Raw genomic sequence first — 14,359 nt, forward strand, 5'->3', positions numbered from 1 at the left:
CTCACAATATGCACTGCTGCACAGGTGACATTAGGGAATTGATTAATAGACTAATGTATCCTTAAGCCTGTGCCAATCATGTAGGGTCCACTGCTTACAGACAGGCAGATCTAAAGACATTTTGGTGTGTTTAGTTAAGGGATGTCCTGAGTTGCTGAAGGACACTACACTGTTTCATGCTCCCTCAGGTAGTATTGATTCTTTTGTCCAGGGTTAGGTCTGCTATTTTCTTATTTTAAATCAAAAAGAAAGGGAAAAACGGGAGAAAGAAATCATGTAATTTTGAGGGATATTTATTTAAACTGAATGTGGCTAAGACAGAGGACATTTGTGATCAATGTAGGAATGTTTGGAGATTATTGATGCAAAATAATGTCAACAGTAGATCCTGATTAGTGTGTTGACAAATATTGATTAGAAGAGACATACTGATGTAGAAAACCTGAATTTAAAACATTCAATAAGAATTAATCTGGTTTGAAATAGCATTTGGTGAAGATACAGTAGATGCACAGAGAGGTCAGTCATTGTCTATTTTTGGCATCAGTGGAACAATAAAAAATACATTAAAATATAAAATCAGGAAGTTTCCCTTCAGCAAAAGGCAGGAGAGGCATTACACATTATATTACATCAGCCTTCTACATTCTAAACTGAAATTGTTTAAAAAAAAATTCTGGCACTATTGTGTTAATACAGTGATGGTGCAGTTATGCTGGTGAGAAAAGTGTAGCCATTGTAGTGTCAGTCTGGTAAATGAAAGTGTCCTTGCCAACACACTGGGGGATAAGAGCCCGATCTAACAGTGGCACATCACAATTTGAAGATAAATTCGGCAATAAAGCCTCAGCTGCAGCAATTGCTCAAAGGTCAAAAACCCGAGTGCTACAGAAAATAGGCATTTACAAAATATAAAAACAATGGTGCATATTAGAGATGAGAATTTACAAGGCCACCAAGTTTAAAATATGCGAGTGTTTAGTTAACATGAAAACAATAGTGTTTAAAATATGTGAGTGTTTAGTTAACATGAAAACAAGACAGTGCAGCAGGTGGAGTGGCTTTGTTAAAACCAGTAGCTGGTGTGTTGGGGAAGGGAAGTTCAAATATAGCCAGTACAGGAACATTATAAAACAGAAAAAAAATAGATTGTAACTTAAATTCCCACCAAGGGTATCCCTCTCTAAATTAAATATGCACAACTAATATTTCAGTTGATCAAATCTAGCTTCCCCCCCCCATCAGTGCTGAAGTATAATTATGACTCTAATTCTAATGCCTAATTACAGTATGCGATTCCCCCCCATCTTACCATGATAAAAACTCAGATGTGTCCTTTAATCCCTCCACGGGAGAATAAGTGATGAATGAGAAAAGTGACATTCTCCATCTTTTTTTCTTCTTCATTAGTATGGCTCTGATTTGAGACGTCGGTATAGGCAGCATGTGAACACCATCCCTATGATCTGCATATTCAACAGCGATGGCAAAAGAAGAATTACTAAATTTGTTAATTTACGCATGTAAATTAATGTTAAAGTTACAAAGAGTGTTGAGTAAAGCGTGATTAATCTTACCTGTACACAGGCAATCCCAATGCCCACTGCACCAATGATTTTCAGGTGGTCCTGAATGAATTTCTCCAGTTTTGATATACAGCCCCCCTAAATGGAAGAACTCAAATCCTTATGCTTGCAAGCACTAATGCACTAGTGCAAACAGATATTATGTTTAGAATTTAGATGAATAGTTACAGGGCCCAACAGAACCTGGCACGGACATACCTCAACCTTGTAGATGTTGGAAGGGTGCCCCCCACGTCCACACTTTTCAGACGGAGTCTTACAGCAGCTGTCAGGCACCACCCTACCATTTCCATCGTCGGAACGGATCCAGACACTCTCCTCCCAGTCGGATGAATTGTTGCTCCCACAGCACTTGAACTGATGGAGGGGACAGACACAGAATACATAATCGTACATTAAGTGCGAAAATGATTTGGCGGCAGACTTCTGATGGCCATAGATCGAAAATGATGTCCAATAAACCACCTCAAAGTGAAACGCTGAGATCAAAACCTCAAATTGACATATTACTAGTTTGCTTCAAGGTGTAAGGGCATGAAAGTACATGATTAATGAGATACAAAAACAATCTATCATATCTCTCATCTACTTTATTTGATGTTTTGGCCAGTTTTTACTGAAAATTTCTGGGAGTCATGACATTTTTATGGCAAATTGATCCACAAAAAAAGTATTGTAAATCCAATACCAAAACATGCTACTTTATCTCACAAGTTTAGTTTAGATTTATTTTAAGGTTTGTGCCGGAGTTGGGTCACATTTACCTCCTGTTGCAGCTTATCCACAGCACTGGTAACGTGCTCGTGAGTCTTCTGTTCATACTTCTGGATCATGGTCTCCCTCAGGTTCTCCTTCAGCTCCTCATTTAACTGGCCACAGACACAGACAAATGCAGATGCAACTCGCAATGCAGCCACATAATTCATCTCAGCCATGCAAGGCAGACAGTAACAAATGAGTTGCAACTTTTAATTTTTCCAGATATACATATTCATATACATACATACACATACATATATATATAAATACATATACACACACAAGTATATATATATATATATATATATATATATATATATATATATATATATATATATATATATATATATATATATATATATATATATATATATATATATATATATATATATATATATATATATATATATATATATATATATATATATATATATATATATATATATATATATATATATATATATATATACATACATACATACATACACACACGCATATATATATCTATATATATATATACATACACACACGCATATAGATATCTATATATAAATATATGTGTGTGTGTGTTATCTAGAACGCTCTGTGGCGTTGTAGTGGAGGTCTAAAGGGGCTCAGTTTCTATGGCAACAAGCCAGTGGGGAAACCACTGTAAATCACAGCACGACAGATATATCAAGGGAATGAATGATGGGAGGAAATATAAAGGACAGAGTGATATTAGAGAGGAAGGGGGATAAAAAAGAAAAGGAAAGGGCCAATGTTGTGCCACCTGTTCACACTTGAGGAAGTCAGTTGAAAACAGCAATTAACCCTTCATCCACAAATGATGATTCATATTTTTTTTTCAACCCATATCCAGCAATCCGTCAACTTACTGGCTGCACTAGAATTCCAATCTATTAGGAGGAGCGAATAAAGGCTGTGTCATGACATGGTCAGTTAAATTAATTGGACTTCTATTGCAATCAATGACATACAGTGAGTTAAATAAAAAATTTAAAAATAAAGTGTTACATGAATTCATAACCAATGTGCATTTCTCCTTGTATTTGTTTTGAGTTCCTATAATGTAACACTTAATAAAGTTATTTATAGGTATAAGAAATATGAAAAAATAATAATGATCAGTCATTTAAAAAACATATATATAATAGCTTTTTTTAAATGACCAATATAGTCACTATCCTTATAAAGGGTTAAATGCTGTCTAATGTAGTATGCACAGTCTTTAGATTGTTTTGCCTTGATTGATCTTTTTTTCTCATTTTGGCATTTACTGAAGTGCAATTGAAATTGATTTGAATAAAATAATAAATTCAATATCAACAAATAATCAGTTCTGATTCAGTCTGACACTCCTTCCTCCTCTTGTAGAGAAACTAACCAGAGAGTGAACACCTTTGGCATAAAGTGCTTCATATTTGGCGTCTCCAAAATACTCCCAAATAACTTTAAACCCACGCCAGTCGCATTTTTTGTCTGAATGCTTTTTTTTTTTCCAAAAGTAAGCGCTGGCCTCTGGTGTCCTATGTTGTGTATTGCAAAAAAACAAATACCTTCACTAGAGAAGCATTGTACAGCCAGGAATCCTTTATACAGGCCTCCTAGGATTAGTTTCACATTGTGAACATTTGCATCTTAATTTCAAATAAGGCACAATAACATGTGCATTCATGTTTAAATGTAATTTCCATTTGTTTTTATTCCCCTCTATGAGTCAAATCGTGGAAAAACTGCACTTCTTTAGGATGACATGTTGAGTACAGCTAACGTAAGTAAAAGAGAAGAGAAATAAAGCTAGAAATATAACCCACATCCACCCACAATGCTTCATTCTCCTTTACAGAGGTACTATGACTGCAGTATAAGTTATGACAATGATGGATGGTGGTGGTGAGTAAAACATTGCCTGTGCACAAGCATGTGTGGTTTATGCAAAGCGGCAGGAAGGACAACGATGCACTAAAAAAGACATTAACGTGTTTGTTGACAACATAGTGAAGAATGTCAAGCTTAAAGACGCCTGTTTTCCAGGGAGCATCTAATAGTATGTCTTATTTCAAATTGAATAGGAAACGATTCAGAACTATGAATAATAAATATTCAAAAAGGGACCCAGGTTTAGAGAACATGGTAGTCAATGGATGCAATGCTAATGGGAAATAATATAATGTTTTATTCATGCTATTTTACTTTTGTTGAAGGAAAACACCCCTTTTCAATAAAATCCTCTTGTTATTTCCAACAAATCGTAAACATCAAAGAATAAAAAAGGAAGTTTAACATGATTGAAGGCCACTCGACAGCTCGCCAAATGAGCCTCACTGAGTCTGTCAGTGATTGTAAAAACGCTTTTCATGAGATGTTTAACTACTTGTTTTCATGGATGACATTTGACTTGAGGAAAGAAAAAAAATGTCTGTCAGTGGTTGTATGGAGACGTTCATAAACAGAATTTATAATGTGCCCTATTAAAGTCACATAAAACCTTTAAAACCTTCAGATTTGCCAGGTTGGGAAATAATATTGTGTAACTTAATGCAATATGAATGGAATGAGGAAAAAACACCTGCAGTGAGCTTCATGATAAACTGTGCTGAAGAGGGCTGTCAGCTTTTGTTACAGTCCACATTTAATACAGCAAATAAGCACAGCAGCAGTTTGTTCAGCATCTAGAATTTTCTCTTTTGATATTTGTCTTTGTTTCTATTCGTTTTTACTGTAAATAATTCCAGTTTGATGTGTTTGTAATTATTTACATATTGGAACAGGCTGGGATTTACTTTCTGCAATTGGGTTGCCCTCTGCAATTTAATGCTCATTTTAATGCATTGCTTCATAAAGTCGATTTTTTAGTGATATGTTCTAAAAAAAATGGTGGGGACTATTTGAATAAAACCAAAAAAAATCCAAATGAAGCCACCATGTTTAGATTGTCGTTTGATATTTTTCAGTATTTCCTTACCTGTCGATAGTAAATATAAGCCAGGACACCAGCAAGAATCTCCAACAGGAATATACACAACAGCAGGACAAAATACTGGAAAGAGAGAAAATAGATTAACACATTTTATGCCAACTGTTATTTAGGCTTGGTGATGATTCTTGAAAAAAAAGGGGGACTGCGGTCAGTCATTGAAATATGAATGCAAAAACTAGAAGATTGCCAAATTGGAACATATTGATAATATACTGTAGAACCTGTACAAAAAATGAACCCAAAGATGAGTAAGTGTGACAGAGAAAGTGTTGTTGGCTGCAGTGGCGTCTGACGGCATCTTAAAGTTACAGATTAATAAGTGCCAAAATGACTCACAGGCCTATGTTTCAACTTTCTACCATCTTCGTCTGATTTTACCACACCACACCATATTTTTCAACATTTGTTTGGTTTTATCGCCCTTTTTTTCCCTCAAGCAGGTTATTGCTACTTCCTCTTACAACAAACAGGTTTGTGAATGAGGGAGATTTGCAACTTGGAGATATGTTTTCCCCTTTATAGCCAACTGAATGAGTGCATCCTCAGACTCCTGTCACTCAGAGGCACAATGTGATTCACACACACACACACACACACACACACACACACACACACACACACACACACACACACACACACACACACACACACACACACACACACACACACACACACACACACACACACACACACACACACACACACACACACACACACACACACACACACACACACACACACACACACACACACACACACACACACACACACACACACACACACACACACACACACACACACACACACACACACACACACACACACACACACACACACACACACACACACACACACACACACACACACACACACACACACACACACACACACACACACACACACACACACACACACACACACACCTATATTAGTGCCGCAATGTTAACTTGTCTCTGAGACAAATAGAAGTAGAATATATGTTACACTCTTCTGAGTGCCCACACTTCAAAAATAAGCGATCAAAAACTCATGAGTGTGCACGGCAAATGGGCTGTAAACCGAGGAACCTATCATCAATAAATCATCTGCTATAAAGTTGAGCTCTCGTTCACATTGTCTTCAGCTTGGAGCAATTGTATAGATTACAATCACTCAAGAGGAAATTCAATTTATATTCGGCAATATGACCAAAAAAAGAGCACCTAGACTAGGAGAGCTATTGAGCTCGCTGAGAGGAAAGCTCGGACAGATGGTTACCAACAAAGGGTGTCAAAATGAAGCTTTTCGATATTACAGTGTTCCCTCGCTACTTAGCGCTTCAGCTATCGCGGACTCAGAGCTTCGCAGAAGTATTATTTTCTCATAAACTTAACATTGGATGGTGAGTGTACAATGTTTACTGCCCTGTGGGTCAGAAGAATAAATCAAATCTTTCTTCTTTGGGAAAAAATAATTTATGGTTTAAAGCTGAAAGTGTTACAGCTTTGCAGTAAAGAGAACGAGTTGTCTTGTAAGGACTCAAACCTGTGACATTTAGATAATACAACTGTATATCAACAATCACTGCTGCTCTTGTTCTTCTCAGAAGACAGCTTGAACTCAGGGCAAACACAGGAACCCAATGAATCAGCTCTTTCCACTCTGATGTTTGTCCTTTTTAACAATCATGATAGCATCTCACCTTGCGGACAAGTTCATTCTATCAAAGTGATTCATCAGCCTAATCTTAGCTTTTCAGGAAGAATGGGGCATTTGAAAATGCAAAACCTTAGTGGACTTATTTTACAATTTATGTAACAAAGTCATGTTAGCATTGTTTTCTCCACATTCCAAATTCCATTTGACAACTGTTGCAAAGCATGGATTCTCAGTTTGTTTGGGCTTGTTCTAAAATATATAAATATAAATATATATATATGTATGTATATGAAATAAGTCAAAAGCACTATGTCAGAGCATGTATGCAATCTGTGCATATTTTAAAAAAATAACCCATACATTTTAAGATGTGTGTACAGTGTTCATGTAGTTGACGTTTAGGATTTTTAACCTTTTAGTGTCCGAAACTAAATTTGGGAATAGACAGAGTACTCAAACATTTGCAGGCTACTGTATTTTCCTAAATTTCTTCCATTCAAGTACCTCGAATCTTGAAAAAAATGCTTTCCCAGGATAGCTGGGAGAGCTGATACACAGCATATAATTGCCCTGAGATATTAAATTGTGTCACTGATAACAGGCCCATAAACTCATGTGGCTTAAAATGTAGATTTTTAAGGCAACATCAAAGTTACCATAATCCAGAACCCTGAAAACATAGACAACAAAACCTATCAGATGAATTGGATATTATTAATAATTGAAATGCTTTTTCCATTCTATTCCATTTAAGAGTTGATACCGTGTTGGTCTTGTGGTATTGATGTTCAATACTATTGCACAATGTGTAATGTCTGACACAGTCTCTTACCACTCGCAGTAGACTCCTCTGTTCCTTGAAGGTGGCACAGCATCCCAGAACGCCTGTTACCATGACAATGGCTCCAGCTAGGACCAGTATGTAGGCAGAAGCAGCATATGTCATCGAGGGGAGAAGGCTGATGTAGTCGCTCTTTTCAACCAAAGTCCAAACACCCACAGCCATCACAACGCCCCCAGCAAGCTGAGAGAGGCACACATGAGTCAGATCTCGAGAGGAGGAGGTGCCCGACGCTACTGACAGTCAACAAATGAATCTAAACAAGCATCTTATGCTGAGGAAATGCTGTAATTCAGGTGATAAACTGTCCCTGTCACTCTGAGTGACAGCTAATGTGAGCTTCCACACAAATATATTCCCACCATTAGAAAGTAGACAATTGACTTTTATAATATGACATCAAGGAATTACTGACAAAACAGGGTGGAAGAAAACAATTAACCAAAATATATAGTTATCTGTTACTATGCAACAGTCATGGTCTGAGCTATTTTTGAACATAATGTTTACCCATAAATACATATGATGATCATTATGCAAATATTCAGTGTATCAAAACAGTTTAAATATCGTCTGAGATGTGGGACACATTGGTCAAATCTTTTGCCATCTCCTGAGTCTGTGTTTTAAAAGTAGAAATCCTTGTACATTAAAGTGTTAAGTTGAATAAGATTTTTCTTTTTAAATGTAAACCGTTATGTAAATTTATAATGAAAAGAACAATACTGTTTACCATATGTTGATATATTCTGATGGAACATTCATCTGAGGAGTTTTGAATTAGGTATTTTAATAGGGGGTAATCCATTAGACAAAATAAAATCTTATTTCACAGAGTAAATGATGAATCAATAGGCACAATTTTACACAGTCACGGGTCACAGCTGAGCTGTAACCTATCCCAGAGCTCACTATATGTGAGAGAGAATGGGAAACCTCTGACTGGTCGCCAACAACTTGCAATAAGAACTATAGACCAACAATAAAGAAGGAATATGTGTATCGGTCTTTACAATAAAAGCCACATTAGGTGATTGAGGTGTCTCTGTGTTCAAATGATATCTATGCACTAATGCCTAATCTGGTCTAGGGCCTCAAAATAAAGTGTCCAGCGACCCCAACTGGCTATGACAAGTAGTAACTCGAGTATCGGTTTGTCTCAGAGGAAACAAGTACAGTATAAATAGATATATTATTTGTTGTATGAACAAAGGCATGTTCTTTGCACCCAAAGTGTGGAAATACGGTATAAATATATAAATAAATATATATATTTTGGAAATTAATTAGAAAATATTATCATTTTAAACAAAAAGCACTTACTGAAATTAATCTACAATATTGGTATTATTAACAATTAGTACTTTTTCAACATTCACCAAAAGCCTACCAAAAAGGCTTTGTTTACAAAGTGTACTGACATTTTGAACCACAATCAATGAATCATTTTAGCCAATCCCAGGCGAATTGACACCCCGACAGCTGTTAGTCAAACGGATGAACAGAAGAAGCACAGATGGACAGACAGAAATACAGATGGCACAATTAAAAAAATAGTTTAATAAATAACAAGTTTGAAAGCTTTCAAAACAGTATAAGTGTTAGTTTGCACTCTTTAAAATGTTGTTGCTTTACTGCATATGATTACTGGCAGTATAATAAAAAAAAGGGCGAAATCAAATGTTTTCATTGTTTGAATTTGAAGACGACAATTATGCCGAGCTGAAATAATTGCACGGAAACTTACCCAAAAGAGAAAGTTGAATGTGATCAGTAGGTATTTCAGGCAGATGGTGCCACATGTTTCTTTCTTCTCTTCTTGTAAACCCATTCTGAACAATACAAAAATATATATATATTACAATAAATGTCAAATTTGTGCACATGTGCTTTGTTCTTTGAATATAGCGAACCTCGAAACCGGGAGAAAATGTTCACTATTGTAAAAGCTTTACTATGTGGTTGCATACATCACTCAGAAATCAAAGTGTAGAATAATTTAAACAGGGCAAATGGTTTGGCACTCTTGTGTATTAGTCTGAATAGTCTTTCAATACTGACTCAGGGTAATGTCTGGAGAATTCATGATGGCCTAACTCCACCTTGTATTTGCTGATTTGTTACTCAAGATCAGACTAGCCCTGCTCTGGCTGTTGCCTATTGACTTTTTCCCCCTCCTTCTCTTTGCAAATTTGGTTTGCTCAATTCAGAGAGAGAGCACGTTCGTCAATTTGTTGCCACTCTGCTGGAGAATGGTCGACACTCTTAGTATGTGCTTGGAAATGAAATGCAAGCAAAATCTAATGGGGGTTTTCCACTGTTATTTAGTTTCAAAGAAGATACAGCTGAGTAAAGAAAGCCAAGTGTGTTTGTTTGAAGTCAATGCCAGCATAGTGAAATAAAATTAAAAAACAAAGCATAGGATTTAGATTAGAAATGCTGAAAACTGCTGCTGTATCACAATTTAAACAAATATTTAAGTGAAGTAATGGGAAGAAAACATGTTTGTCTTTTTTATTAAAGTGACTATGCAAAACAAGAAGTCAATTATTGACGATAATCCAACGACATTCCTTCAAAACCCTGCATCGTTCCTAATGGATACGTTTATTTATCAGTTCACACACTTGTAACATAAGTAGAAACAATTGAGATCATTTCTTCTCCATCCTTTTCATGTTTTTGACAACAAGTTCATGATATATAACAAGAGGCATACTGCAAAAAAAGTCAATTTAATAAACTTTACAAACATAATAATGCTACATTTTGTTTAAAAAAAATCTTATATAATAATATTATACCAATCAAACATTTCATAGAATGTGGTCACTTAAGTGGAATTCTATTTTTTTTTTTAAATATATAATTGCTTACACTTATTAAATCTCAGCCCAAGCCAGACAATATACTTTTTGTTGTCAGCAAAAAGAAAAGAAAAAAGGAAAATATAGGTCCGGAAGTGATGAAATGATGCAATCCAAAACTATGTGAGGCCACAAAATATTTACAAACAAAAACATATATAACTAAAATTCTCCAAAGCAACATAGACATGGATCACATTCATTTTATCAAAAATCTTTATTTTTTTTTTCCAATTTTACATTTTGTTACAAATATTTTACAAATTCAAATCTTAATAATTAATTGTATTTATTATATTACTTATTGCATTTTTATTTTTATGAAATACTGTCTTTTGAATGATTTCCTCTTTACTATTGGAAACCACATTGTGCACTGACCAAAATTGGGTATGCAAGTAACCCAAAACATAGTGTATCAGAAAATTCAGCTAAAATGCTAATAAGAGTGCATCTCTAATCTAACGCTAATCCAAGAATCCAAAATTTACGCCGAAATAGCAAGTAGATATTGTAAAATCATTTATATCGTGCAGCCAAATATGAATGTGTCAAAACGTGTATATAGACATTTTGCGTGTAAATACTACAGGTTGAAAAGATGGAGAAATGTAAGGAATCGAGTAGCCCGTGTCTGTGAGGACATGCCCGGTGATTTACCTGTGATCTGTGAGAAAGTCTTGAGAAAAACGTGAATCCTCTTTTATACCCTATATTTTTTAAAGTCTTCTATTGCCTTTTTCTACTTTACTTCCCAAAAATCTCGAATGAAGGTTAACTATTTTCCCGTCGCGACCACATAAACTCCACCCCAGGATCTCTTCCGGGATACTGCGTCATTTTTATTTTCCTATCCCGGGGCTAATTTAAATCTCCAAATACCAAAATACCAAATAAACACAAACCCCTAAAAGATGGATTGCAATTATTTGATTGTTATTTTTGTTGTAAAATTAAAATGTAAAAAATTAAATAAAATACCTCGCTGGTTTTGTTGTGTTTTTGTGCTTTTCTTGCAACATGTGATGGATTTTCTAGTAATAAATAAATACATATGTATATATAGGATACAGAATTCTGATTTTAGCAGCAGTCGGTTATCATTATTACATCAAAGCCACTTGTGCAGGTATGGCAAACACCCGGCTCTCGAGCCACATGCGGCTCCCAGCCAAAATGAATGGGGCTCTTCTTCTAATTGCATTTTGCCTCATTTCATGTTTCTCTAAGTCTTATTCTCTCTGCAAACACTCGAATTCATCATTCATATATATATATATATATATATATATATATATATATATATATATATATATATATATATATATATATATATATATATATATATATATATATATATATATATATATATATATATATATATATATATATATATATATATATATATATATATATATATATATATATATATATATATATATATATATATATATATATATATATATATATATATATATATATATATATATATATATATATATATATATATATATATATATATATATATATATATATATATATATATATATATATATATATATTTTTTTTTTTTTTTTTTTTTTTCAAAATAATTTGACAGATTCTTTATGCTGCTACTGATGTAAAGTGTGTCTCTTTCACTCTCACAGTTTAACATTGTAGTTTTTTGTCTTGTTGACATGATTGTTGAATTGTATGTGGTGTACCTTTTTTGCCACTAGGTGGCAACAGTACCATGAAGCATTTGGAGGAAAAAAAATCTCCAGTTTGTGAGTTTGTGATGCATTCCCAAGGACACAATTAACCCTTTCTTATCATTTGAACAAAAACGTTTGATATTCTTTCAATGGTGCAAATGACCAGGTATTAAGAAGAAGATAACAAAAAAGGCCCAAAATTCTTGGGATTTTCTGCTTTAAAACCAACAGGGAGTGAGTCACCCAGTATGTCCCAGAACCTCCAGTTTAGGAATGACCCCAGACTACCTGAAAATGTGCAGGAAGTCTCAAAATTAACAAGGATGTGAGCAAAAATGCAAGCCATGACACTCATAGACAATTGTTTCATTTAAACTGTGGGGGCTTGACGGTGCTCATGACATTCGATCCATTCTAACTAAGAGAAGGAAGATGAACATACATTTATTCGTCCTATCCTTGTCACAATGGATTAGTTATCTAACTCCATAAATGGTAGGCAATGAGTTAACAAGGCCTTGAAATGCCTCAAAATAAACTGGAAATGACAAAAAATCTACAAGAACCTAGCATCCCTATGCAATTTCTCCAAAAAAAATAACATTTTCTAGTTAATCAATGAATTGGTGTGCAATTTGTCTACAAAATAACTAAATAGTACACTGATGGAAGAGATTTTAATTTCCTTGTGCTATTTTAAATGGGATTCTCTACAATAGTGAAAATCTGCTTATATTTATAGAAATAAAGTTTCGACAGTGTTATATAAAATTATATTCCTGTGTGATTAAATGATTGTTATTCTTTCTGGTGCACAACTGAAAAAAATAGGGTGAGTTTGAAACACATTTGATTATTATTCACCCATATAATTGAAAATTAAGGGAAACTACTCCCATATGAGATGAATAAATCTTAGCAAAATTTTGCGAACTGAAGGTTATTCAGGAAAATGCACATTACCAAACCTTTTTTTTTCTAAACCGGCAGCCCTTTGCAAATTAAAAATATAACAATTTAACTCTATTTCAAAAACTTTGGTGACCAACATTATTATTGTTAGCTGCCTTGAATATACGTTTTTGATTGACATTGTGCGTTATAAATGCAATACGTACCTCCTCCATCAAAGTAAAACAATCACAAAAACAAACAATTCACCATAAAATACTTTCCTAATGAACATAGTTAACATTTAATTGATAACATTGTTATTTTGTTATGTTGTTCAAAGTCAATCCAAAAGGGAATAAAAAAATAAATGAATTATATAGCAACTAAAGCCACCCATCTGTTCTTTGCAATTACAATGCACTTTGTTTTGAGCAGTGGTGCATACTAACAGACACGTTTGTATTTGTGTTGCCACATATATGTAGAAGACAGGTGGTGTGTGATGACATATAGGATATAAACTGAATAATGGCAAGATGTGAGGGACTTTTAAATGAAGGTTCAGTGGGAAAGTATTACTAAATTCCTTTTGTTCTATAAACTGTTATTTGTATACTATATCTATACATATACTCTGTTTATTCATTTATATTTATATATATATATATATATATATATATATATATATATATATATATATATATATATATATATATATATATATATATATATATATATATATATATATATATATATATATATATATATATATATATATATATATATATATATATATATATATATATATACATACACACAATTTATAGAACAATACTAGGACACACAATTGCCCTTATTTGTGGAATAGTATGTTGAGATTATTTTTAAAACAAAATAATTTGATTTGATGTTGTCACATTAAATTGCTTTAACAAAAACGTTCCGCATTACAAGGCTATTCTTCCCTCCAAAAAAACTTTTTCATCCAATTGTTTAAGGAAAAGAGTGCTGCTAATCTCTATGTATTAGTCACTATTTTGTTTCTAGGTTGTTGGTCTGTGTTGAAGAGGAGCTCTAATCTCCTGCACACCTGT

At 34.0% G+C, this 14,359-nt stretch overlaps 1 protein-coding gene across 1 annotated transcript; it reads right to left on the reverse strand.

Moving 5' to 3' along the window:
- Positions 1–277: 277 nt before the first annotated feature.
- On the reverse strand, positions 278–11,493 carry LOC144194509 (CD151 antigen-like). The gene is made up of 8 exons (XM_077713624.1): positions 11,335–11,493; positions 9,555–9,639; positions 7,799–7,990; positions 5,314–5,388; positions 2,351–2,455; positions 1,785–1,943; positions 1,578–1,664; positions 278–1,466 (listed from the first exon to the last, which is right to left on the reverse strand). Exons 2-8 carry the CDS (start codon positions 9,636–9,638, stop codon positions 1,407–1,409), a joined length of 762 nt encoding a protein of 253 aa, XP_077569750.1. The 5' UTR covers position 9,639; positions 11,335–11,493; the 3' UTR covers positions 278–1,406.
- Positions 11,494–14,359: the final 2,866 nt, after the last annotated feature.

This window comes from Stigmatopora nigra, chromosome 3 (genome assembly GCF_051989575.1).
Source record: "Stigmatopora nigra isolate UIUO_SnigA chromosome 3, RoL_Snig_1.1, whole genome shotgun sequence".
NCBI lineage: Eukaryota > Metazoa > Chordata > Actinopteri > Syngnathiformes > Syngnathidae > Stigmatopora > Stigmatopora nigra.